General features: G+C 43.6%; 1 protein-coding gene across 1 annotated transcript; it reads left to right on the top strand.

Annotated features, from left to right (window-relative positions):
* The first annotated feature begins 399 nt into the window (after nucleotides 1-399).
* Nucleotides 400-20,170, top strand: LOC141740511 (protein ELYS-like). Its single transcript, XM_074579336.1, has 24 exons — nucleotides 400-520; nucleotides 1,240-1,493; nucleotides 2,630-2,810; nucleotides 3,619-3,826; nucleotides 4,543-4,659; nucleotides 5,626-5,710; nucleotides 8,731-8,878; nucleotides 9,529-9,661; nucleotides 9,749-9,930; nucleotides 10,312-10,373; nucleotides 11,206-11,334; nucleotides 13,078-13,168; nucleotides 13,257-13,346; nucleotides 13,509-13,649; nucleotides 14,424-14,528; nucleotides 15,304-15,397; nucleotides 16,346-16,469; nucleotides 16,591-16,647; nucleotides 17,616-17,762; nucleotides 17,854-18,041; nucleotides 18,211-18,355; nucleotides 18,451-18,582; nucleotides 19,781-19,928; nucleotides 20,016-20,170. The coding sequence occupies exons 1-24, from the start codon at nucleotides 400-402 to the stop codon at nucleotides 20,168-20,170; spliced, it is 3,237 nt and encodes a 1,078-aa protein (XP_074435437.1).
* The last annotated feature ends 1,515 nt before the right edge of the window (nucleotides 20,171-21,685 follow it).

Below are 21,685 nucleotides of genomic sequence, written 5' to 3' on the forward strand. Positions count from 1 at the left end.
AAGGGTAAAGTACGAAATCAAGGGAAAGGACAAATGGAAAGTTGTACCTGTTACTGAGAAGCTTTTTAAAATCTGATTTTTCTCAGCTCCCATCTTCCTAACCTGTGTGAGTAGACTTGAACTCAGTGTATTGGGCTTTTTCCTGTTATTTCTCTGTTGATACGTCTGGGTCACTTTTTGTTGGTGATCTCACAGGCATCAGAAAAGCAAAGGATTCTCCTTTTGCTCTGCTGGGAGAGCAAAAAGTCTCCCGAGTGCCATTATTTGCAAGGAAAAGAGCTAGAGGTGATGTCTAGGGGATTTTTCACTGCATACTGATGAAACTTCTGTCACTCTCAAGAATAGTTCTGGCTGACGTGAGTCTAGTTGTGCAATTTTTTCCTGTATTTACAGCGAAGAATGCGAGACCTAACAGCTGAGGTAACGAGCAGTCTGCTGCAGTTTCCAGAGGTGACTCTTCAGGCACTTGGGGAAGATGAGGGAACCCTCGGCTCGGTGCTGTGCGGGAGGTTTTCTGGAGGTGAGCATTTTCCTTTAAATTTGGTCTCGGTATAAAGTTGTTCTTGCCTGGAGGCTACCTGAAGCCTCAGGTCATCGTATCAGCTGTGTCAGGTTGGTGCTGTTAAGAGGCATCCTGTTTAGAGAGAGAGAACAAAAAGGGTGCTTCAGCGATGACAAATGCTAATATTAAAACGTGAGTATAGTTAAACTTTGAAGTGGACTTTCCAGGTGATGTGACAGTAGAGCTGGGTGCCTATCTGGAGGTCTAGGCTTCTGTTAAGACCAGGTAGAATCTATCTACCTGAGTGTAAATGCAGGGATTGAGCTCATACTTCCTTTGGGCTGGCAGTAGTTCAGTGAAACAAAATGCCTTCGATTCTTCCTCTACGCTCTAAGACTTGTATTCCCATATGCGTTTAGATCATTTCTAGCAAAACCAAGGCGAATATGGTATAAAGGCTGTCGATCAGGACCTTGTCATCTTTATCCCAAACAACCCAGATTCTTCGGTGCGGGAATGACAAGTACAAATGCAAAATAACAAGGTGGTTAATTTTAGGAGGGATTGCTTGGGGATTTCAACGGGTGATTTTGAATCATTGACTAGAATGAGGTAGGTCGGTCTTCCTCTGCTAGGTACGTTTATTGAAGGAAAGGGGCAGGCACTGTGATTTTTTTTCAGCTGTTTTCAGTCTTCCATTGGACATTTGCTTCAGTCCTCTTTCTTTTCTCTCACAGGGAGAAATGGCCTGGCGTGGTTGGCACGTGGTCCTCACCTTGAGGTGGTGAACTCTGTGACAGGAGAGCGGCTCTCTGCGTACCGTTTCAGTGGAGTCAATGAACAGCCTCCCACTGTTCGTGTGGTGAAGGAGTTTTCCTGGGAGAAGAGAACTGGACTGCTGGTTGGGTTGGAAGACGCAGAGGGAAGTGTTCTCTGTCTGTACGACCTTGGACTCTCAAGAGTGGTTAAAGCAGTTGTTCTTCCCGGGAGGGTAGGTACTTTTTAATTGGAGAAACGAAGCTTTGATGTTGTTAGGTGCTGCGTAGGCCTGTTTTAGGACAAGCTTTGGAGCGTCTCTTTGTAGGAGGTATTTTTTCTATCGTGCGTTAACATCCTGTCACTTGAGAGTATCCAGTCAAGACGGCGTTGCTGTAAAATCTTGGGCTTAATGTGCCATTATTGTTGGAGTTTGCTGAGAGTAAAACAAGTTTTCTGGTTTTATTGTAGAGCACAGAGTTACCTGATTCTCTCCTTCCACAAAAAGGCATTGAAAAGCACCTTTTTTTGGCCCTAATTGCTTGATTTCCATCAGAAATACCGTGTCTCTGCTCTAGCAGTCAGTGTTGTCCTGGGATGTGCTGCAACGTGTGCTGAAAGGTCTGTCTTCGCCTTGTGAGACAGTTGTGTGCAGACTGCTGGGCACGTGAAAGAGCAGTGCGCGCTTCCTCCTTTAGGTGGAGTCACCTTTTTATCTGAGAAGCTGCTGCTTTAGGCTGGCTTTTAACATTTTTCTCAACATTCGTGAAAGCGCTGGTGTGCATTTAAAGCTTCTTTTCCTTTATGTGGTTGTTACTTTTCTTCTAAATGCGGACTAGTGTGAATTTTACTAAGCTGGTCTCTCCCTTCAACGCTTTCTAAATACGTTTCACTCCCATGGAAATGGTGTGTCTCCCATGCAACTTGGCCGCTGCCTCGTCTGACTCTCGAGCCCTGATTTATCCTAACGCCCGTTTGTCAAAGAAGGCATAGACCGTATCGCGGTGCTGGTGGGCTGTGAGCGGTGGGAGACCTCGATGTAGTTGTGTTTGTCTGTCTTAAGCCCCTTGAATACGATAAAGTTTCTTGCGTATAACTGATTTTCTGTGTTTTCCTCCAGTTAATTACTGCGAAGTAGGAAATGGAAATTGCTAAGCTGTACTAATAGAATGCCCCATTTAAGTTGAAGTTAAGTCACTTACCCGCAGGAAATCTAGTAAATGGAAGGCAGTAACAGGTTTTTGTACGGGGCTTTTTTGTCTTTGTCTCTTTTCTTGATCTAATTGCAAACGATGCTTTGATGCTCCTGTATTTACTTTTTCTATTGAGCTTGTCAAAGAGCTCAAATAGTAACTTGTAGTTTTCCTGTAGGTAACCGCTATAGAACCCATAGCGAATCACGGAGGACCCAGCGTGAGCACTCAGCACCTCCATCAGAGTCTGCGATGGCTCTTTGGGGTGGCAGCAGTGGCTACAGATGCTGGCCATCTACTTCTGGTTGACCTTAGTTTGGATGATTGCTCCTGCACTCAGAACGATATCGAAGCATTGGGTAAGCCTGCAGTTTTTCCACGTGAATTTAAACGCAAGAAAACTTCTGTCTTCTAACGAAACAGTATGCATCCCACTTTGAAGACCCTTGTGTCAGACATTTCTGACGACTGGTTACAGGTGGCAGTTTGACATCGTATAGTCCTGACCTGATTAAACCTGGGAGTGTCTGACTGCTCCTCCCAGTGTTGTAAATGCCCCCTCCCACCAAGATCCCTGTGCCACTATGATTCCTTCCAGAGAGGTGTAGGAATTTTGCCACGTGAGCCGGTGCGGCCGCCTGGTAGGAAGTTGTGTTGGAGGAGCCCTGTTTCCCGGGAATGCTCTTCTGCTTGTGTTAATTGACTTGGGGCAAATTTTGGGCTTGTTTTTTAAAATAAACCCCACTTACCAACACCCATGCATTTGGATGAATGAAATCTCGAATAGGTGTACTCAGATTGCATACACCGTTTTGGCTATTACAACAGCACCTTCAGCAATTGGTGCCACTTCAAACACGAGGTGCCACTTCAAATTTCATCACGAGGCCCAAACTCCTGCTTTTCAGAGTCCAGGAAGAATTTGGTTACGTTATTATGGTTACGCTTTTGCCTAGCTTTCAAATGTGAGTGAGAATACTTGTCTGATCCGAGAGTTCTTATGTTCTTTGAAGACATACATAATGGAAATGGCAAAAAAAAGTGTTGCATAAATGGCTATTTTGCCTGGCACGGTGGCATTAGATGATAGGGGTTGTCACGTCAGTGCCTAAAATGCAGCCTAAATGGCATAACGTATTCATTTATTGCTTGGTTTTGTGTGTGTAGATCTAGAAGTTGTCACTAAAAATCCTGCTGAAGTTGCACAAAGAAGAGAAACTGTGACCAGCGAAGGGAGGTGTCTCTGTTTTCAACTACAAAATGCTTCCGGAACAGCAGTATCAGCCCTGTGCTACATAAGCAGAAGCAACCAGCTCGTTGTGGGTTTCTCGGATGGCTACCTGTCGCTCTGGAATATGAAAACTTTGAAGAGAGAGTAAGTAGGCCTTTACACTTGGCCATGCCTGGAGGTGTGGGGCTCTCGATTTGTTGCTTAAGGAAGTATGTGGATGTAAAGAGAACTTTTTCAGGGACTGAAATGAGTATGAGTATAATCTTGGCACGTTCAGAAATCCTCTTCTGACGTAACTTTTCAGTCATACCTGGATCAAGTGGTCCGCCTTCTCCCCAGTGGACTAGGATTGTTTTCCTTATTGTGCCTGTGGATTGAGGAATTGTGGGAAGCATGCTTCCTGGGGTTTTCAGAACCGGTTACTGCAACTGGGGCATCCATCGAAAGGCTGAAGTATGTCAGTGATGTGATTTTGGTGCCGATATTCTCTAAAGTGTCCAGGGTGAAACTAGTGAGACATGAAAACTCAACAGCTGACGTGTGCCTGAAAAATGTATTCTTTCCTGCATGTCAGCTTTGGCCGAAAGAGCAATCTCACCTGAAATATTTGGCTAACTTCTGGTTGGGATTCACTTCAGCAGATCTGCACTGACTCCCCAGGAGCTGTTGGATGCATAGATAGACAGTGGAGGAATAATTAGGTGGCAAGAGTAGAGTGTGGAGGTACAAATAAGGTTCAGAAGTCAGGAAGAACAATGCTTGACGTAGTCCAAGAAACGAGAAACTACCTGTGTTTGGGCCAGTAGGCTCCCCTTTTTTTTTCTTTTTCGTTTTGCTTTTTTTTTCCCCTAAACCTGTAGGCACCACTCTCAGCTTGAAGGAGGGAGGATTCCTGTCTATGCTGTCACTTTTCAAGAGCCGGAGAATGATCCTCGCAATTGTTGCTACTTGTGGGCTGTTCAGTCTACGCAGGAAAGGTGAATAAAAACTTTAACTATCAGCCACTGAATTAATTCTTTTTGTTTTTAAGGATATTTGTTCCCATACAGTTGAACATGTGTATTTGTTGTGTGTCTGCGATTCTTTCCGGTACGGAGGGTGTTAAACTTAGAATGCAATTTTTACAGGATTTACCAGACGTGGAGAGGGACCTACTAGTTCCTGCCTTCTGTCAGAAGGCAAAGCAACAGTGGCCACATTCTTCTGCTCGCATTCTCAAATGGTTTGCTTTTGTTCCTCGATGACCGCTTCATCATTTGTTTGATAGTCACACCGTGGTATTAAAATACCACTAGGAGCAGTTGAGGCTGCAGATCTAGAACACCAGACGTGCCCACACAACAGCCTGCCGCCCCTAAAGGCGGCGGTGACAGTATTGCCGATGGCCTTGTGCCAGCGTCAGCAGTCTGTGGAGCCTTGGTGAGCCAGTGCAGCTCCCCTGGCAGAAAACGATTCAGCAGAAAAGCCAATGGGTTCCTGCTGTTCTGCTGAATCAAATCGGACTTGGAAGGGTGCAGAGTGTGCAAGAGGGGGAGGGGAACTTTGGTGGTAAGGGAGGGGCAGAGAGATCTCTCTTTCTGCATCAGCAAGCGATTCCATCAGCTCAGCTGTTGGTAGAGTGGCAGTCTTTTAAAACTTGACTTCAAAGCAGTTTTGATGGAGAACTCTTCATTGTGAAGAACTATTTCCAACAATTCTTAGTCCATACAACATATTACAGCTTTCCAATTGTACGGTTGGCTTTTGCCCCTGAAGCTGTTAGTGTCAAAACGCCCTCCTTCATGTTTCAGTGGCTAAATGTGGCCGATGATCATGTTTTGGGAAGAGGTGGTGTTCTTTTCAGCGGGAGCATGCTATTAAGAAAACGTCTAGGTCTACTAACACGACAATGAGGACTATAAAGCAGCTTTGTAACCAAATTTCATAATTTATCCCTCTTTCAGTGAAGGTGATGTGGTGAGTTTACACCTGCTGCAGTTAGCGTTTGGTGACAGAAAACGCGTGGCCTCAGGACAAGTCATGTATGAGGTAAGAGGTGCATGCGTGGGAAAAGCAGACAATAGTAATTTTCTCTAAGGGAGTATCAGTTGAGTTACAGGGGTGAGATTTACCATCAAACTTCAGAGCTGGCTGAAAAAATAATAATGTTTTGCTGAGTCTTCTTGGGCACGGCCTTTGTCCATACCTTTTGGAAAGAAGGCGTACCATTTTATACTGCAGTGTCGTGTGTTCCAGCTAGATTCATCTGCAAAGAGCCCGTATAAATTAAATTCCTGAAGAGGACGCGGCTTTTGCAAATAAAATTATTCTGAAATACCAAATGAATGGCATGTAGGAAGAGAAGACTGGGCCTTGAATCGCTTGGTTTAACCAAGCTTCGGACTTGAATAAGCTTCTGTCTCTCTCCCTTTCTTAAAATACAGTCATACTCTATTCTTTGCTGATCTTCAGTTTTATGTTCTTGGTTTCCCTTAGAGCTTTGTCAGCCGGACTTCTCACATGAAATGCACCTACAGTGTCTCTTCAGTGTTGATCCTGACACTTAGTAGCTGTAAAGATAACTCGTTCTTCTTTTTGGCTGGGTGACCTATTCAATCTACTCTTAAAGCCAGGAAAATATGTAATTTGGTCAGAAGAGTGTACCTAAATGTTAGATCTGGCTCCAAGGAGGATGCGTTTAAAATACAGATGTGAGGTATCATTGTATCTCAGATAGCTAACAGAGACAAGGCGCATCTGTTAGATGTGTAATTCCATTCAGTTGTACGCCTGGAAGTCTTCCAAAATCTTTTTGAGGGGACAGTAATCTTAGTTCAGAGCAAGTCTTTCCTCCTGATTTGGTACTTTCTCTTGCATATTCTCAATAGCTATGGAACGAAACAGGGGTGACTCTTGTATCGTGGTACTCTGGTTTTTGTAGGGACTGTGCCTTTTGATTTTTTTGGATTAATTTAGATTTTGAGTGTTTTGCTTATGTGTAGGAAAGGTGCTTCCTCATTTGCCACTGTTGCTTTTGCATAGATAGAGGTTAGGTGTTTGGAAAAGGTGGTGTTTCTTTAAAATGCATTATCTATCACGGTGACCAAGTAGAAGGATCTTCCAGTGATTCATCGTGTGCTGGATGCTATCTCTTTATCTTTGTTGATGTGCGGGACCTGTGCTCCACAGCGGATACTTTTAGTCTCAGAACACTTCCTTGTAGTCACAGATTGGTTAGTACTACATGACTGTCTGCCTGCATGGCTGTCTGAGTCAAGTTTCTTGTCCATCTTCAGGGGTAGAAAATTTAAGTGTCTCCCGTTTGCTAGGCCAAGTTTGAGTAAAGAAGGAGGAATCTACTGTTGATCCTTGTTCATTGGATAGAGTTCACAGGAGCTCAAAAGACTTTTTCAATACAGCAGTGCTTTTTGTTCCAGGAATTAGGTTTGAGGCTATGAAGCAGTGCCTCTTTGACTGTGTGTCATGGTAAAAGCCACAAATAGGACTTATGGAACATGTAGTACTGTGTTTTTCTATATGCGTGTCAAACTCTCGTCTCCATTGCCTTCAAGGCTGGTTTAAGTCTGCTTAAGTAATTAAACAGAAAGGTATGTTTAAGTAATGCTTCCAAAGACCTTTTTTGTACTGTCGCAGCAGTTGCTAAATCTGGTGCATCAAATCACGATCGTAGAGCGCATCTTTACCCTCGTTCTGCACAATGCTTGCGGATGGGCAGAGTATACACTCTCTACTTTGATATCAGAGTTTGACCAGTGCATCTCGTTTGAAAACTTGTTTTTGTGTTTTGCTAGTCAATGGAGTCGTTACTTAACATCTCCCATACAATGGAGTTCCTTAGAATGACTTTGCCCGGCGTGGAAAGTTTAAAATGCACTGCTTTGCTTCAGAAGCATTTTCTTTTTAGTTATGAAAGACTTTTTTTAATTATTTAATTTTTCTTTTTAGACAACCTTCATATTTATTTGTAACACTTCCTGGAATCATTAAGAGAAAGCTCGCCTCTTCTCAGATTAGGTGAATTAGATGTATCCTATGAGATCATACGGGAATGTGTGGTTTCATGCCAGTTCGTTTCAGAGCTCTGCAAGTTTAGGAAACTTGGGTAGAATGTGGCGTTATCAGTTTATGGGTTGTGTGGGTTGGGTTTCTTTTTCCCTCCTTTTTTTTTTTTTTTTTAATTATAGAGCTGCTATTTGTCCCCAGTACACCCGTTCATGTGTTGTATGGTAGACAGTTTGAATGAATGCTGTATTTGGAAAGACGGTATTTCACTTCACGCTTACTTAAAAAATGGCGCTATCAGAGGTTCAACACAATCGTGCCGGGGTTTCTGTGTATCTCAAAATTAGTTTGTTTACTGTGTAGTAATTCGTGATGCTAAAAGCCTTGGCCACGTGCACCCCGTGTCCTTTCTGGTTTTCCCTTTTGCTGTTGGCTGTGCTTGGTGAAGGAGCTGAGGGATATTTCACCCGTTAGTCTCTGACAAGATGAGAGGAGGAGCTGTCATAGCTTACGTGGCTTGAAAGAAGATTGCTAATCAGTATGAAGTTCTCACAGTAACTAGAGAGGGGTGCACGGTCACTCTGGTGGTGTGCCCATAGAAAATACCTCTTGACAGCTTTAGCTGCTCGAATGCTGGGGCTTCTCTAACTTCATCAGTTCTGCAATCAAGACATGGAGCAAAGAGCTTTGCATGCATGTGTGTTGCATCATTTTAGATATCTCTTTGTAGCGATATATTTATTTTTATAAAGAACATTCTTGGATGTCGCAAGGAATTCTGCAAAACATGTTTAGATCTGAATAATGTTAGGAAAATTCTAAATTTTGAAAAAGTGCAAAGCCTTTACAGCCAAACTTACCCGTTACGATTTGACACTGCATTCTCTTGCATGTCAGGCGTAGTTTCTATTTACCATCAGAAATAGGCTCATGCGAAATACACAGTATAATAAGCCTATTCTGTTAGACTGTCTTTCATATTTAGCCATAATGTATGTTTTTCTCTTAGAATGACCTTTGCTCTCTTCTCTGATTTTTTCCCCCAGGGTTTGGAATACCGTGGCAAAAAGTTCAGTTTAGATCTCACGGGTGGAGTCTTTCCCTTGAGAGGCCAGATGAGTACTAAATTAATCAGCTGCCAGACTGTCGAAAAATTCCGCAGCGACGTTGACGGAGAGGATAGCGTAAATGAAGGTTTGTTCTGATGTCCGTGTTTGGTGATTTTAAAAGAAGTGCTTTTGGAACCTAAGCAACGAATGCTGTTCTGTCCCCACAGTCTGAAAGTCTTGCCTATCTGCATAGACTAGACTGTTGGGATTATTTACGAAGAAAAAATGGATGCTTAAGTTATGTGGGACTTCTTTAAGGGAAAAAGTGGGTTTTATTTTATGCTTGCTGACATGCTATCGCGATGTATGGTGGGGCCGTTTGTATGATGATGGTCAGTCGTTTTACTCCTCCAGCTGCCATCTTTGAACAAGAAGTTCAAACTCTCCATTGCTTAGGAATGTTACCAGAATTTTTTCCCTTCTTCAAACCGATGTCCGCATCTGCATCCAGATGGTAGCCCGTCACAAGTGCTGTTCCCCAGGGCACTGCACTGGGGCCACTTCTCTTTAGTATCTTGACCAGTGATCTGGACGAGGGGACAAGAAAAAGGGGCAGTGTGACTGAAACCTATCACAGAGATGTTTGCTATTCCGTAATTACTGTAATCACTCTTAGGAAGTGTTGTGTTTCACGAGTGACAGAACAGAATGAAGCCAAAATAGAAAGTGGTGTTTTAAAACTATCGCATCCATCGTATTTTCTACAAGTCAGAAACAACGTCTTGTCTTTTACAGTCACGTCTCCTGACACCAGTGTCTCAGTCTTCAGTTGGCAAGTGAATACGTACGGTCAGGGAAAACCATCTACTTACCTGGGTGTATTTGACATTAATCGCTGGTATTCTGCTCAAATGCCAGATTCACTAAGGTAGATTTTTCTTCAGTAGTTTTCCATATGCCTGCCAATAATTCATTTGAATGTCGGCATTTAGCTTACGCGCTTGTTTTCTTTAAGGCCGGAAGAATTCCCTCATGAGTGCCCCTATTTTGCACTGTGGTCGCTGGATACCGTAGTGAGCGTGACTTCTCCGAAGCTCCTTTTGGATATTCTGGTCCATGAGCGGAGTCTAAGTCGGGGAGTTCCTCCTTCTTATCCACCACCTGAGCGGTTTTTTCATCCAGGCAACTATAACTTTGGTAGGTATTTCACTGCTTTTGAGAGTGATAAGCTTAAAATGAGGTCAAATGCCATTCATTGGTTCTCTTGTTCAGTCATTGTTTGTCATTCAAAACCCAAACCAAACCAAACAAACACCCAGTCCCCCCCAAACCCAACTCTGATCGTGTTGTACTGACAAGGTATTTACTATTGTGAAACATATCTGACAGCCGGCTGAGTTTTGGTGCTTTTGTAATGTAGCCGGTGAAGTGGTGCTGGTTATAGCCTGAAATGACTGTGAACTGAAGCTCAAAGCACTCAGTTATATGTTTCTAGATAGCGGTGTGTAAAAAATGTAAACTGGTCATGCCATAACTGTGAGAGTACGGAAGGTTGTCAAACGTTCCCTGTTTCTGCAGATGGTACGTGCTTGCTGACCTCCGGAGTCGTTCACATGACTTGCACCGGCTTCCAGAAGGAGGTGATCTTTTACTGTATCTTTATTGCGAGTGGCAGGAGATGTAGCTTTTCTAAGTTTTCTGTTGCACTGCTTTCCGTGTTAGGGACCGTTTCATGCTCATCCTGCCCGTCCACACGCATAGTTGCAATTGTATCCTGTCGCCAGTTGTATGCAAATGGTAATGTTTTAGGTCCCCTCTTGGGACTGTACAACTGCCGTTGTCTCCTCTTGAAGCACCATCGGGGATTGAATGTCTAGAAAGGAATGCAACGTTGCTCCAGGAGCAAGAACAAAACCACTGTAGAAGGCGGGGAAAGGTGTTACTTCTTTATTGCCCCTCAGTCGAACTGCCTGCATAGTCTTGAGTTAGAGTTTTGATCCCCAATTCTCTTGAAAAAGGAGGGAATAGAGAAAATGAAAAATCACATAACTGTTTGAGGAGTGAAAATTTTGTTTTCTCCCAAACTCGGCCAAATTATAACTTCTGAGCCACGGCACAGATTGTGACAGATAATTTTGAGTGAAGTTTCAGCTCACTAAATGTTTCCAACATGAATCGGCTTCCATACGAATAGGCATAGAAAGGATCTTCCAAAGCGTGAAGTTGCATGTTAGCTTAGCTTATATAGAATGTATTTTGTGTCAGTGTTGAGGGAAAGAGCAAGGCCTGTGTATAGACAGAGAAGGTAGAAAAGACTTAATTACACAGATTGCTAACCTAAAGCATCTTAGTGGTTCAGGCTGTCTGACGGTGTCAGTGAACATTTAGATTCTTCCTTTTAGAGGTTATCCAGAAGCGTAGTGACGGACTAACAATGCTGTCTTAATCTGTGGTTTTCGATTGATGTTTCAGACCTTGAATTTTTTGAAGAAATCTGGTCCTTCAATATGGGAAGCCATTCAGGATAGCTACAATAGGTGTCTTGTAGGTGGCTTGCTGTCTCCAAGACCAGTTGATGTCCAGCCATCCAGTTTGAGTCAGGTGAGTGCCTATGAGGGAATCAAGGGGGAAATACATCCATCTGGTCTGACAGGGCTGGAGGGGCTACAAGACACGATACTCCAATTTGAAATACAGGTGTTGACCTGAGCTAGCAGAAGTAACCGTATCCTTAGATCCAAAGTAGTGACTTTGACTGGGAACAGCCCTAAGAGATCTGTCTTTAGAGACCCCTCTCTTAATTCGGTGCCACACACAGATGCGCACAAGGAAGCGTGCAGTCAGTGCTGGTCATGCCCAACATAACGCATGTGTCCCCCAGAGTAACCCCCATCCCTGTCAGTTTCTCAAAGCAGTGGTTCAGTGCAGTAGCCGACGATGGGGGCGTCTCACTGGGATGCGAGCTCTTGCAGACGTCGGCTTGCTGCACTGTCACGGTACGTGATCATTTGCTTCCAAGGAAGTGGGCTGTGGTAAAGGATTACTGCTGTCAGCTCTCCCTGGCAATTTCTTCACGGCTTGCCCTCGTTTTCCCTTCATCGGTAGGCTTTTCTGCATCCTCTCCGGGCGGATCTTCACCTCTGTAGCCTCTGCCTTGTGCTGCAGTAGCCCAATTTGCTCCTCTGAGACTGCCCTCTTGCAGCTGCAACACCTTAATCACCTTTATCTCATGACACTCACTACCTTCTATGTGCTTTATGCCACCACAGTGACTTCACTCCCCCTGCCATAGGTTTTCCATTTGCAATGCACCAACCTTTCCCTGGAGCAATCAGCAGGAAGGGGAGAGCAGCCTTCCCGCTGCCCTCCCCTTCCTGTCTCCTGCATTCGTCACCACATTTGTGGACGTGTGTTAGGACATGAACGCTTCTGCACAGTGTGGTAGCTCAAAGAAATTTCTTGGCAAGCTGGCCAATGGTGTGTTTCCTTGCCTGAAACCAGTATTCAGAAAAGATGGCAATATCACATGTGTGTTCTACATGTGTAGAAGTCGCTTTGAATGTCATGATTTTGCCTAGAGGGGAAAGATACTTTTGAATGTGTTTAAAAAAACCCAACCAACCAAACAAATCCCATCCCAAAAACCAAAGTAAAAACTTACGAAGGGTCCTCTCACCTGAGAGAAGTACGAGAACACCAGCTGAGATAAGCTACTACTTAGTATCGCGCGTCTGTGCATACCTGTGATTTATCCTTGTAAGGATTACCACTACACTATAATACAGTATTTGAAGAGCCTACCATTTAAACCATTAGGATGTAAATGTTTTGCTTCTTTTCTGTCACGTTACAAAATTCCAACGTACTGTTTTGGGTGTCAGAACTGCTTCATGTCTTCACAGTCTAGAAAACTGCTTGGCCGTAGCTTCACTGTTTCCATGCAAACGTTGCACAGTTGTGTTTGTCCTGTCCCCTTCCTGAGTTCCTGAAGTCAAATTTATCTGCACAGATGTGTAACGCGTATTAGCAGAGGATGTTTCTGGACGTAGTAAGTTGGAACTCAGTACGTGAAGACTGTAATGCAGAGGCACGCGAAGAAAGATTAGAATTAGGCTGCAGTAAGTTGAAATGTCAGAGGAAAAGTGTGTTAATGTGTTCCTCAGAGCAGTGAGCAGTCCAGCCTGTGGCTGGAATTAAGAGAAAGGACGTGGCATTCCTGGCCTGTGTCCTGATTGACTTTGTGATGTCTGAATGAGTATACAGTTAGAAAGAAACATTTACTGTTGATGGTTCACATGGTGCAAGTAGGTAAGATTCTCATTTGAGTTTGTCTGTTACGTTTAGGAGGAGCAGCTGGAAGCAGTATTGTCAGCTGCTGTCCAGACAGGTTCTGTGGGACTTCTGACTGGATGCATTAAACATTGGATATCTGAAGGTAATACTTCGAACGTTGTTTTTTTACGTGGTACCTCTTTGAGTTGGAGCCTGTTGATTCATTTCTTTTTTGTTCTCTTTGTTTAAAGAGCAGCCAAGGTCTGCTGGTAATTTACGGTTTGTTCTTGAGTGGACATGGAACCAAGTGATCTCTACAAAGGAAGAATTTGACCAAATCTGTGAGTACTAGTGTAGTCATTCTGCAAACCTAAAGTCGTTCTTTCTGATTGAGCTTCCTCAGTAATACGCCGCTATAGGATATTGCACGCGGTCCTTGAAGTGCGCCTTGAAACTCTGGAATTGCTCTGTCGGCTAACGATTTAATATTTATTCTTGAAAAGGTGTTCCGCTGTTTGATGGCTCTTGCAACTTCATTGACCCCCAGACATTACGGTCTCTCCAGCGCTGCCAGTTGCTTTTGAGCAACCTTAGCACGGTCTTAAACTGTTTTCTCACAGAAGCACAAGAGCTTACTGAAAAAGGTTTGTAGTAGTGCTACAAAATCTTTGGTATGTTTTATTAAGATTTGGAATTGTGGCAACATGGGCTTTTGTTGTTTTTGAGGATTGGAAGACAGTCACATTTAGCTGGGAGAAGGGGCTTAAAGCTGAGCGCTTGGGACCACCACAAAACACGCATGGAGTTCAGGGCAACAGTTTATGGTGGAGCTCATGCAAGGGGGTGGGGGAGGCTACATTCAGAGAGAAGCTTAGTAGGCAACTGGGCTGAAATTACAGCAACCGAATGTGGTATTGCTGAAAATTATTCCTTTGAGTTCTTAGCTAGCAAGTTCTAGTTGCATGCAGACACCGTGTTGCAAATTGCTAAACAATACGAAGGAAGCGTAAACGAGTAACATGCAAAGTAAGTTACTTGAGTTTCTACAGCTTTTTCTCTTAGAAATGGTTCTTGGCCTATTGAGAAAAGAAAAGAATATCCCTTTGCTATCAGAAGAATCTCTGCTACGTGAGAAACAGATGTCTTATTCCTGCGTGCATTTAGTAGTTCAGGCTTTGGGGTTTTTGTTTTTTTTTTTATTTTAGCCTTTAGTGAGTTTAGTTCTTTATAGGGGTTGCTTTTTGTTTTGGTGGTGATAGTGGGTTTTTTCTTCAAATAAAAAAGCGATACAGCATGAAAAAAGCAAAGAAAAAGATTTCTAATGTGCTATTTTTATACTTTTGGTTTAGTAGGATGAAGGGAGTTTTGTGAAAATGAACAGAATTGCATAACGCTAATCATCTCCTGCCTTTTTTCAGGTTTTGCAGACGTGACAAATAAGCAAGCGGTAACCGGCCTCATTTCTTTGTATGCACGAGTGGTCATCTGGTTCTGTCGATCCGGTCTCCTTCCAGAGGGTTTAGGTAAGCGTGACCTGTCATACGTTTGTAACAAGGCGACCATCCAGTGAGTGACTCCCACGAACGCATGCTTAGCCATGTTTTTGTAACGGTTTCGTCAGGAAGAAGTCGTGCTGGTTCAGTGGCAGGGTGTGCTGAAGTTCTGTGGGTGAAGTTGAGATTTTGCTGGGTTGTCAAGTACACGGCGTAGAATGAGGCAGGCAGTTTCTTTCCTGGGTGGATTTTAGGAATAGCAATGGACCCCTGACGTCAAGGCGCTGCTTGTGTCCACAGCTTGAACTACTTGAGATTTTAAACAAAGTACTATTAAACAACAAGTACCAGAATGCTTGTTTTTACAGTGAGAGCATTACCTGCATGTTTTGAACTTTCTATCAGTTGCTTGAGGAGAAAGTACACCTTGGAAATCCTTCTTTAGTTGGATGGATTAGAAATTCCATTGTCAGCCTTAATTGTCTCACAAACAATTGTTTTAAACAATGGTTTTAAAACCATTCCCTTTGAGAACTGGGTGGTTTTTTTTATAGTGAACTTCAGCTTACCCTACATGTTGTGAATGCTGCGTGAACTGTAACCTTGAAACGGCACTTGGGGCAAGAAGGAATTGAGTCTTGTCTCTTAGAGCTCTTTTAGCAAAGGCAGAAAGAGGATTGGCTTCTTTCAGAGTTGGAGGCTTCTTGATGCTTAGCTTGTACGATCTTCTGTCTCTTTAGGCAAAAATTTTCGTTTACAAGTGTGATATGACTGCTTTAACTTGCTTCTACTTTGTTGCCTGTAGACGACGATACGCGTTTGTCAAGACCTTTCTACAATTATCCTCTGATTGAGAGCTACTATACTGGTCACCGACAGAAACTTGAGCGTTTATCAAGGTAAGAGCTAGAGGAAGACTCTAGAACACTTCCACGGCAAATTCAGAAGTGGAAGGGAATGGCTTTTATCTCAACAGTTGCATGGGCTATGCGTAATGCCGCTGCCAGCAATACTCTTGACTTCAGTGACACGTGTGTTCTGTTGAACAGAGAGGTTACTTTCCTGTGTTAAAACGTTGCTATCTACCTCTGCTTAGTACCACTGGTTGGTATCATCATTTTTCGGGAGTCTACTTTATTCATTGGCTAATGTGTATAATTTCTGACTACTGAAAAAGGCCATGTGATTAGGACAGGATCAGTCACCTCCAGTTCAGCAAAGCAGGGTGTTCACAGAACAATTGTTTTGGAAGCAGAAGAAAGCGTGTTTTTTAAAAAACAATCATCTCCGTCCTTGACTGGTAATAGAGGGTCATAACTGTATTGGCCTAAGTCCCCTTCTCACAAGTACGTGGTGTGATTTCGTAAGATGGTTGGAGTTACATGGAGTTGGCACGCCTCGCACTCTCCTGGCTGTCGGATAGAAGTCACTTGCGAACGTCAGCTCTCTTTCCTGGACTAGCTGCCTAGCACATAGGCGGCATGCCTTGGATTAGCTGATAATAGGTTTTTCTTTGGAAATTGTACTGAAAACTGAATAAAGACCTGACCAAGCTTCGGCGATGGCACTGTGACCAAGAGGCTGCAAGGTGAGTTAAGGTGGAAGCTGCAGGGTAGGAGGTATTGACTTCAAAGTTCATCTTCCTTGGCTTACTTCTCAAGTAACTTACATACAGGCTCGTGTGTTCCTTCGAAGCACAGAGCCTCTAGTGTCCTTTTTCTGCTTTGTGCCATCGGGAGATGAAAGGGCAGGGCTGCAGTCAGCAGAAGACTGGAGGAAAGCCGTTACACCGGGAGGCTGGAATTAGTGTTTTACTCTGTCCAAATCCTTGCTACCTTTTGTTCCAGAGGAAAATGGGAATCGGACTGCTTGATGGTTGATGGAATGGTTTCCCAGTTAGGAGACCAAGTGGAGAAGCTGTGGCGGAGAGATGCAGGAGGAACTGGGAAATACCCGCCTGCCAGTTTGCATGTGAGTGTCCTGTTCACTGCGAACAACAACAAACGGCCGCCCTCCCCGCCAAACCCCACCCAAAAGCCAATGATTTAGGGAAGACAGGCGTTTTTTCAGAACTGTTAATTTTTCATTTCAGGCACTGCTGGATCTCTATTTGCTAGAAAACATTGAAGAAAACTGCAAACACGCAATTGTATCCTTTCTAGTTATTTTTATTACACCTCCAGGGGATGCACATAAATGTTCTTCAGTGTTGGTCGCCGACCTGTTTCATGACATTTTTTCATTTATGCTTCAAAGACGATGCAAGTGAAAACATTTAGTTTAGCGTTAAGTTGTAGACAGAAGCGCTGTTTTATTTCTTTGTACTGTGGATTTTTGATGACTTTTTTCTTAAACGTTTTGTTGCAAAAGTCTTCTCCGATAGGGAGAAAACAGTTTTAGTAATAAGGGTTGAAGATATAAAATGTCCTTAGTTTTTCTCCAAATTTAAACACCGTTTAAAATTGTCTAAAACACCCATGATGGGTTATAAAACAATTTCTGTTTCAGAACAAAAGGATTTCTAAGAGTGGTTTACCAGTACCGGATTTTTGCTGAAATCACGGGTTTTCCAGCGCAGCTCACGGTGCTTGCTTTGGTTCCGTTGAAAGTGCAGGCACACGGAATAAGCAACAGGGAGAAGAGAAAAGTCATGGGGCAGAAACTTAATTTTTAAGCTGCTGAAATACACAGCCTTGCTTTTGCTGTTTGTTGCCTAACCCGCGAGGGGAGCCTAGAGAGCAAGGGGCTTAGAAACGCTTATAGCCCAGAGCTGTCTTGTTAGATGATGTCCCTAAAAACGGACGTCAGAAAGAGAAAATGACGCTACCAATGAGTGACCCGCATACTGGTTTAAATCCAGTTTTAATCATTCGGAGCTGAGCTGTACTGTAAGGATGCCACAATTTACACTGTTTTATAGACGCTGGACATGAGGGAAAAACCCAACTGTGGAATTTATTTGCTGTAATAATTGAGCGTTGGATGCTCCAATGTTTTGAATGTATTTTCTGCTTCCTACCACTTTTATATTCTTACTTCATTATGTTTTTCTAAGGGTAATGTGATAAACTTTTGGTCTTACAAGCTGATTAGCCTTAATGAGATACCTGATGTCAGACAATTTACTTGCTGCTGGATATCAAGCGTTCCTTTCCGAGTGAGACAGAAACTTCAATCGACTCCTTTGCAACTGCCTTTGGCATCCCCTGGGGACTTGTTAAGCTTGTTGAAGGTTGTTGGCTTCTAGATCACGATGATTACGAAGTAAGTATGGTAGAGTTGAGTTAGACATACATTGCAGTACAAAGCTATAATCTAGAAAATGATTTTAAAACCCGATCTCTAACTTGTACAGAATTCACTGGCCCTGCTCTTTCATCCCGCTACAATCAAAACCGCGTCATGGCAGCACAAGAGAATTATTCAGTCCCTCCTGTGCCAAGGGGAGCATGGGCAAGCCCTCAGATACATCCAGCTGATGAGGCCACCCACGGCAAGCAGCGGGGAAGTGCAGCTTCTCCTCACTGTGTTGCTCTCCAATAGGTAAAGAAATATACCCCACCATTTTGTCACGCAAATCTTGTGAAAATGGAGAACAAAGAATAGAAATCATCATCCCCTAAGTTTCCTTTAAACTTTGAGTACAAGACTCTTGGGGCATCTCTTTGGTTATGCTATTAACATCCCTTTACGTCTGAAACATTAATTACAGGTGCATGGTGGAGGCTTGGGGTCTGTTGCACCAACATGCCGCTCAGGCAAACTTAGAAGACCTCTTAAAACACATGTACGAAATGTGCCGGGAGATGGGCCTGATGGAAGACTTGCTGAAGCTGCCTTTCACAGACACCGAACAAGTAAGTGGGAGCAAGGAAAAATGTTCATCGTCTCTTTGAAAAGAGAAAAGGCAGAGCCATAACAGATTTTTGGAATGATTTTTTTTTTCTCATAGGAGTGTTTGGAGAAGTTTTTAAGGACCAGTGCTGGTGTTCAGAATCAAGAATTCCTTTTAGTCTACCATCTGCAGCGTGCCAACTACATTGCAGCCCTAGAGCTGAATCAGTCCATGAACGTCAATCTTATGGTAAGCGTGAAAGTTCTGTTCTGTCAAGCGTGCAAGTTTCTGCTGGGTGTTACTAACTGGTTTGGATAGTACTCAATAAAAATCCTGCTTTGTTTTTTTCATACCAGTCTTTGAAACACTCGGAACAAGTTTCTACACCTTTGGTTACAGCTGAAGCTAAATGTTGACCAATATACGTCACTACTCCAAAGCTACTCTATGAAGCTATAAATTAAATGTTACACACCACTGTTGACCCCACTGAGAACAGTTTGTTTGCATCTGAGGAATAAACATGTATCTTTCCCATCAGCCAATCGTACCATTCCGTTATTGAGATACGTATGTTATGCGTGGCTTAGATTACTGGAAGTTGTTTGTGTCACTCCTTCCTGTGGGATGACGAGTAGGTTGTATGTCATCGCTTGTGTCTTGCACGCAACTGTATTTTTCTAGCTGAGAGCAGGCTAGATGCCAGTCCACAGGTTAAATTTCTGTGGGTTTTCTTTGTTTTTTTAATTTCTGCGAGTTATAGTGTGCTCTCCAATTCCACAACTTTCATTTCACGGCTTTTATGACAAAAATTCTTGTCTAACCTCTATTTCTCAAAATAGCCAGATTACATTTTGTGTTACATGAACTTGTGTTCTGGATTTGTGACACGTTTGCTGTTTTCTGGAATCATAGTTTTCCAGTGACTCAGTCTTCTAAGGTGGTTTTGGAAGTCGTAGGTCCTGCATTTGAAAACTGTCATGCGGCCAGGTGGTGTGCGTAGGTCGCTTTTTCTTGCTTGTTTTAATCTTCACATCATGTTGTCCAGGGTAATTTCCAGTTGTCCCGTATATTCAGGGCACTGGCGTTTCAGGAAGAACAAGGGAAAGCCTGCTATGTAGTAAGTCGTTTGCAAATTGCAGGTGATATCAGAAAATTGCAGGTGATAACAGGTGTATCAGAAGAAGGTTCTGCAGAGTGCCAGCATTGTTTTAACTTCAAGTTGTAGGCTCTGTTGCTATTGCAGTCTTCCTTCCACTTTGCTAAAAGTACCAGGTGAAATCGGTGTGTGCGGATGGGTAGAACTTGCCGCTGTTCTGTGCAGTGGAGGTGTTTTCCCACACCCGTAGAGGAAATCTGCTCACTAATGCGAAATAGCACGGAGAGGTCTGTGCAAGGAACTTCTTGTAATTAGTTAAGCTTTTGCTTTCCGCTTTTCCTTCATCAGAACGACGGCGATCATCGCTTGACCGACAGAGCAGTTGCCAGAAATTCTCTATTAGCCCAATATGGCAAGATCCTTCCACGAATTGAAAGGCAGCTGGCCGTAGAGAGAGCCAAGCTTTACCATTTGCCTGCACTGGCCTCAAGAGAAGGTAACTTTTAGCGGGGGGAAATAGAGGGGAGAATTCCCTGTCACTTGGATGACACCAGGCTGAAATTTTTCCCCTCTTGCTTTCCAGTCTCAAGACCAAAGCCATTAACTCCAGTAAGAAAACAAGCTAAAGCAGGAAATGTGCGTCGAAGACCAAATTTTCTGGCGAAAATATTGTCCAGAATTAAAGAATCCTGGGCAGGAATGAAGGAGAAAACCGGTTTCTCACAAGGTGGATTTTAAAGATGCTGTCGTTTTTATAGCTGCTAAACGTGCTGTTTCTTCAGCAGGATGTTTCTAAAATTGAGGATGTTTCTAAAATGGGACCTGTTGAGATCCAAACAGGAGAGCAAGCAGTTGGGTTTCAACAGCACCCGCCAGTCCCTCACTAGAGACAGGAACAAGAAGAGACCTTAGATGCATTCACTTATTCAGCTCGTCTCAGCTTTGGGATTTAGGACAACACTGTAGAGAAGATGGGGCTGGACTTGGGAATACGCAAATCCCTCATGGGAGTCAATGGAAAATTTGGGATGGGAAGAAGGCAGCAGGTCACAAAGCTTCCGCAGTCATTCCCGTAGCAGTGCAGTGAAGGTGTTTCTGCTTGCGTTATAACTGGTGGGTACTGATGTAGATGTAAGCGCCTGGTTTTGGCTTGTGGGCCCTCACTGAATTTAGGACAAACTGCTTACTGCTTTCTTGTTCGTAGATTTGTAAGCATAAAAGGACAGTTTACGCAGACTAGTATTTCTTGACTTTAGTTTTGAAGCATGGCGTGTTGCTAATAATATATCGCTTTCGCAAGTTTTGACGAGGCGGGAGGCAAGAAAATAAGCTGATTCTATGGAGACTGCTGTTGAGGGGCTGCTTCCTTCTGCCGTTGTTGGCTAGCACTGCAACTTAGAGGGCTGGGCAAAGGTCTTTACACGTGGATTCAATTATCCCGACCATCCGAGTCCCTGGAAATAAGTAACGGTTACTGCTTTTGTTCTCCCCATAAAACCCCGAGTATCTTCACGTGGATCTAGAAGGAACGAATACTTGCTCAGCACAGGGAACGGGAAAATAAGAGGTGGAGCTATTTAGAATATACTGTGTTGTCTCAGGCAGTCCAAGCGATTCCTTGAAGTGCAGGGTTGAGCTGTCGGATGTGAGGGCTGGCCAGTTTGACAAAGTGTTGCCGACTGGAACTTTCAGCTTTTCTCTCATCGTTGCCTTTTACCCTGTTAGATGCAGAGTGGGTCGCCCTGTGGGCATTTGTCGTCAGTGCAGGAAGTACTGCAATGGGATGATTTCTGCCAGTTGTGGCTACAGCTCGCATTGTAAAACTGCTCACTTTGTCCAGGAGTGGTGGCAAATCGTAGTCAGGAACAGAAACACCAGAAACGGGGCACGCGATGGCCTACACTGAACACTCTCTTCTCTGTCCCTTAAACACAGAGGCTGTCATCGGTAGCAGAGAGTACACTGTATGTTTCTGACCTTACACCCAGCAGTGATCTGAAAGGAAAAGCGGCATTTCACTGTCCTCAGTTTCATCTGTGTGAGTGTGAAGTCAGTCTGTTTGGTAACGACTATTGCATTAACAGGCTTTTTTTTAACTGTAGGTGGTGGAAGATAGTGCGCTTAAGTCACCAACCTCAGAAGCAGCACCGGCAACACCAGGATAAAGTGAAGGACATCCATCGGGCGATCGTCCATACAGCTAGGATTCTCCAGAGTCATAGTTAGCATGTTGTTTGACTGTCAATAAACATT

Source organism: Larus michahellis, chromosome 3, assembly GCF_964199755.1.
Source record: "Larus michahellis chromosome 3, bLarMic1.1, whole genome shotgun sequence".
NCBI classification, from domain to species: Eukaryota; Metazoa; Chordata; class Aves; order Charadriiformes; family Laridae; genus Larus; species Larus michahellis.

What these genes read in the sequence shown, in the direction of transcription:
- LOC141740511 (XM_074579336.1), top strand. Translation starts at nt 400, where the DNA reads ATGCGAGACCTAACAGCTGAGGTAACGAGCAGTCTGCTGCAGTTTCCA. An exon ending in CAAATGCCAGATTCACTAAG is followed by an intron (nt 9,662 to 9,748) that starts GTAGATTTTTCT and finishes GTTTTCTTTAAG; the next exon opens with GCCGGAAGAATTCCCTCATG. An exon ending in AGCCATCCAGTTTGAGTCAG is followed by an intron (nt 11,335 to 13,077) that starts GTGAGTGCCTAT and finishes TGTTACGTTTAG; the next exon opens with GAGGAGCAGCTGGAAGCAGT.